The sequence below is a fragment of the Melanotaenia boesemani genome, chromosome 13, assembly GCF_017639745.1.
Source record: "Melanotaenia boesemani isolate fMelBoe1 chromosome 13, fMelBoe1.pri, whole genome shotgun sequence".
NCBI classification, from domain to species: domain Eukaryota; kingdom Metazoa; phylum Chordata; class Actinopteri; order Atheriniformes; family Melanotaeniidae; genus Melanotaenia; species Melanotaenia boesemani.
This window is the reverse complement of record NC_055694.1, coordinates 16,455,493-16,460,692: the sequence shown is the minus strand read 5'-3', so window position 1 is coordinate 16,460,692 and position 5,200 is coordinate 16,455,493. Positions and strand designations below refer to the sequence as shown.

At 38.8% G+C, this 5,200-nt stretch overlaps 1 protein-coding gene across 1 annotated transcript; it reads left to right on the top strand.

Annotated features, from left to right (window-relative positions):
* Positions 1 to 1,387: 1,387 nt before the first annotated feature.
* Positions 1,388 to 3,988, top strand: neurod4 (neuronal differentiation 4). The gene is made up of 2 exons (XM_042004185.1): positions 1,388 to 1,451; positions 2,425 to 3,988. The coding sequence occupies exon 2, from the start codon at positions 2,431 to 2,433 to the stop codon at positions 3,493 to 3,495; it is 1,065 nt and encodes a 354-aa protein (XP_041860119.1). The 5' UTR covers positions 1,388 to 1,451; positions 2,425 to 2,430; the 3' UTR covers positions 3,496 to 3,988.
* Positions 3,989 to 5,200: the final 1,212 nt, after the last annotated feature.

The following is a 5,200-nucleotide window of genomic DNA, read 5'->3' as shown; positions in this document are numbered from 1 at the left end:
TCTAAACTGTGAAAAATTATTAATATTGACAGACAATTGATGTATTAAAGGACTAGAGCTAACTTTCAGGGGTTTATAGCAGGACATGTCTCTGAGTTGAGAAGTCTTGGACTATAATAGTGATAATAAAACTTTATCATACAAAATAACGTAAATTGAAAAAAATATTTAAAAAAACAAAACAAAAAAACCAGGGTAACTTAATTAAGACATAACCCCCAGCCCTGTGGATTTGGTTAACGTAAGTTTCAGCCTATGAAGTACCTGAATCTCCATCTTTGCACCAATCGATTTAATAATCAGATTATCAGATTGTCGTTAGGAGCAGAATATGATGAAAAAAATGGGGGCGGGGGGCAACAACTGAATGACTTGGTGAACAACGCATACACCTGCTCTCCGCACACCAAGCTGTCAAAATCGCTTGAATGCGCACACAAGGAGGAGCGTCGCTTAACTCAGCAAAGACCATAACTACACCGAGTTTAATTAGGTGGAAAATTTCTAATCCAACCGACTAATGATGAGAAATACAATCGATTTAAATAGCCTCATAGAAACACAAGCCAACAAAACAGAGCAGCGCAGTGGATTTTTTATTTTATTTATTTTTATTGCCCGACTTGTAGGTCAAGAAAGACAAACGTTAAAATGACTCAATATAAGACCCAAATTGTCTAAGATTTGATCGCATAATTTTAGCAATAACATTAATTAAGGATTTCACAAGTTGAATAAATAAAGAAATCTGCTAAGTTACTTACGTTATGACTGAACTTGTCAGTGTGCTTGTAAAAAAATATGGCATTATAACATCAGATCTGGGATTTCTACAAAGAAAACACAAGGATGAAGTAATTTCCAAGATTATTTATGTTGTATGTTCTCTATTTCTGACTGATGAAATTACCTCAAAAGTTGGTTGATCTGAGTAAAATGAATTATGAATTAAAAGTCCTGATGAAAATTGGCAAATATAGAAAAATAGGCTAACTGAAACTATATATATATATATATATATATATATATATATATATTCTCGCTCTTTTTTTCCACCAATGTTACCCGGTGTTTCTGGACCTTCTAATATGCAAATTAAGGACGGGCAACGCGTGCACCCGGGCGCGCTCTCTCTCTGTTCTCTATACATTTACTGCGTTGAAACTTTTGGTCACGAGCCTGCCATGCGCTTTTGGGTAAGTTGGTGGAGGGTGGGGTGGGAGAGGGAGGGGCTTACCAGACTAAAGGCAAAAAGTCTGCCCGATCGTGCCATTTGGAGATGAAAGTTGCCATTGCACTCATGGCTGTCTGAGGTAGCGGAACAATTTGAGACAGCGGCGGATGCGCGAGGAAAGAAACGTAGCTTCTTTTTTTGGACCTATCATTTAGTTGACAGTGTTTCCGAAATTGGCCAGCTTTACTTTGCGCAGAGCAGACGAGAATCCTAACAGGTGAGTTTGTTGCAGGTTTGTTGATATTCAGATGCAAATCAAGTTAAAAAAAAAAGAGAAAAAAGAAAACTTTTTCACCCTTAAAGCTAAACCACACCATATCTTTTACTCCCACGGTTTGCTGCAGTGGAAAAATAAGTTTGTAAAATTCATTATAAAGTTAAGTTTAAATTAACTTTTCAATATAGTCTAACGAATGTTTTCTAATTCTCACGCTAATCTTCAAACTTCTGCCTGCTTAAATTTCTGAATTAATTAAATTTGCCTAATCTGTCCCACTTTTACATTTTGGTGCATAATTAATTGGGGCAGTTTAAAAAAAAAACTGGAACAAAAAAAAACAGATCTTCGTTTTAACTAATAAAACACACTGATAGCAACTAATAAATGTAACCATTCAGAATGAAAATTATGTAATTTATTTATCAAGACAGAAATATGAGGAAAAGAAACAAGGATCTAGCAGATAAATCCTCTGCTCTACATTGTTATGAAGACTATGTGGGCGGGATGTTCTCATGTTTGTTGATTTTTATGTTGCCTATTTAATCTTTGAGCTTTATATGCTGAGTAAATCCCATCGTGTCCCAGATTGACAGCGTCTCTGAAAGAGTGCATCGTAACAGCGGGGTACCAACAGTTCAGAAATCTCATCTGTTAAAAAAAAGAAAAGCACATATTCCACAATATCAGAATATCAAAGTGTTACTTTTTGATTATTACATGGTTTCTGTCATATATTTCATACGATGGAGGCACTGACACAAGAGTGAAGCAATGAGCTGTCCACACTGCAGTGCTGAAACGAGCGCTCCCGTTCTGTTTCCTGCTGCAATAACTTTCTTTCGAGCGTCACTTTTACTTAGTTTCTATTTGCTCATAGTACAAATTGTTGTTAGAACAGTATTTAGGGTAGACAATAGAACAATAGAAGAAGCTAAAGTTATTTACCAGTTTCTATGTTGTCTTTCAGATCAAAATGATGACCAAACCATTTGGGAAGAGTGGGGACGTGAATGAGCTGGTGAGTTCCCTTGGCTGGCTTGATGAGGACGGCAGCTCACAGGATGGAGATGAAAGCCCTGAAATGAGGGGACACCATGGCCTGATTGCAGGAGGCCGAATGCATTCCTGCACAGAACTGGGCAGTGAGGATATGGAAGAAGAAGAGGACGACGATGATGATGAGGTTGGACCTCATGGAGAAAAGGGTCCCAAAAAGAGAGGTCCTAAGAAGAAGAAGATGACCAAAGCTAGACAGGAAAGGTTTCGTGCCCGGCGGATCAAGGCCAATGCCAGAGAACGTTCCCGTATGCATGGGCTGAATGATGCTCTGGAGAATCTGCGCCGCGTGATGCCCTGTTACTCCAAAACACAGAAACTTTCAAAGATTGAGACTCTCCGGCTGGCCCGCAATTACATCTGGGCTCTGTCCGAGGTGCTTGAGAGTGGTCAGTCCACAGAAAGCCATGGGTTTGTAGAGATGCTGTGTAAAGGTCTTTCTCAGCCCACCAGTAACCTTGTGGCTGGCTGCCTGCAGCTGGGACCCACTTCCATGATTCTTAACAAGCTAGAGGACAAGTGTGGAGGCCCAGAAGTAGGTGGCGTCGTGGCTGGACATCCCCTCAGTTACCCATCCCCAGGCCTTCCCAGTCCACCCTATGGGTCCCTGGAAGCATCGCACCTCCTTCATATAAAGGGAATCAAAGGCCCAATGTACGACAACTCTTCCCCTAACGAGTGCAGCAGTGGCACCCCTCCATATGACGGGCCCCTCACTCCCCCCCTAAGCATCAGTAGTAACTTTGCCCTGAAACAGGAGCCTTCTCCACATGAATCGGAGAGGAACTACACACCCCATCCTGGACACCATGCCCACTACCTCTCATCCCACCATTACCCCACTTCCACAGCTGGCAGCTTACCCGGAGGGCATCAAGCTCACCCGATCTTTCAGGCTTCTCGTTATGAGTTGCCCCTGGATGTGGCCTTTGACGCCTTCACCCCCTCTCACCTGATCTCATCCCAGATGGGCACAATTTGAAATGAAATGGAACCAGTGAGTTGCTGTTTAGCAACTGGCAGAAGGAGGAGAAGCATGACTCTTGTATAAACTGCTGTAAAAATGACAACCATTGTACTGACTGTATAGAAAAAACGGTTTGCATTTATGTTGTGTTGTACTCTGGGAGAGCACAGAATGCTCATAGAGGGAGAGACTCATCACCTCAACTCGATCTACCTGATACAAACATGCACCCATAACATTCTCTAATTTATTTATTCTTTTTTGTTATGATCATAGATTATTTTTGGATTCCAAGTATTTCTAAACATGTTTCCCCCTCAGTTGTTAAAGAATGGAACTAGGGATCACATTTCCAATCAGATACCCACGCTTATGCATGACTGAAATGCTGCAGACTTGTGTCTGATAAGAAGAGCTTTTTACAAAGATCTGTAAAAAATAAATAAAAGAAAAAAACACAAAGAATGATCAGAAGGTTGTTCAGCTTAAATTGTGCACTAAGTCCACAGTCAAGAACCTGATTTTAAGAAAGCAATGCATTTATTTATATATGTATTTAATATTTATTTTGATAATGTCTTGTACTTTTTATATTTTTCTCAGCACAGTTTTTGTTTCATTGTCTTCCTGGTTTGTTGCCATTCACTGGTAGCTATATTTAAGCTATTTATTTGAGGTCTCTCAGATAATTGTTCAGTTGGTGTCACAATATTGTTTGTCATTCTCTACTGTTAATATTTTACTGTTTCGCACTTAATTAAATAAATATTCTTATATTATATGCTATTTCCATAACAACGTTTGACATGAGTTTTTTTTTGTGATATGCTGTCTTCCCACTTTTAAATTTCATCACTTCACATGGGTGCTTGATTAATAAGTAGTGAGATTTTTGTTACAGGAAACAATTTTTTAGCATTTTTGCAATGAACATGCCAAATTCTCAAAATGAAAGAATTGTTTTTCTCCAGATCACAATTAAGGAGCAACAAATTAGAAAAGAAATCTTTAATAAATTAAAAAAAAACGGTGATTACATGCAAGTTCCTAGTAGTCTATAGGAGCATTTGCTATAAATGCATATTGTTATATTGTTAAAACCTCCATCATGCAACCTCTTCAACAAGCAACTGCAATGAAATCCACTAAAGAGAAGAAATGATCTAAACAAAATATCAAAATGAAACTGTACAAGACTTTGTGGATGAATAAAAGAGTGTGTTGTGGCCTAATAATAGAGAACTGTTGCAGCATGTGAGCATCTGTGTGCGAGTCTGTGTATGATGTCATTCAAAGGCTTGCTCTGGGGTTTCTGTCAGGTCAGGCGGGAGGCTGTTGTGGGCCATGGGAAAACAGCTCTGGGGAACAGGTGAATGTGTCACTGAGGCTTTTCTGAGTCTCTATCGTTCACTTTCTCTCACATGTGTCCCATTTTCCCATCGAGCTCATGCCAAAACACTCTAGGGCAAGAACCCATTTTCAAATATTTTATACACACTTTGATAGAGGGCAAAAAAGGGATTTTTGTTCAGTGGAAAACACAAAAGCGTGTTTCAAAACTTAAAAATAAGACACATTTTTGAGTATATGAATATATCAATAATGTAACTTCACTATATATATCAAAACAAACAAAAATTTCAGCAAAGCAACACTATTTCATTATCTGATTTTCTCCAACTAGCAGATTTCCCAACATTTATATCATTCACTAATGACC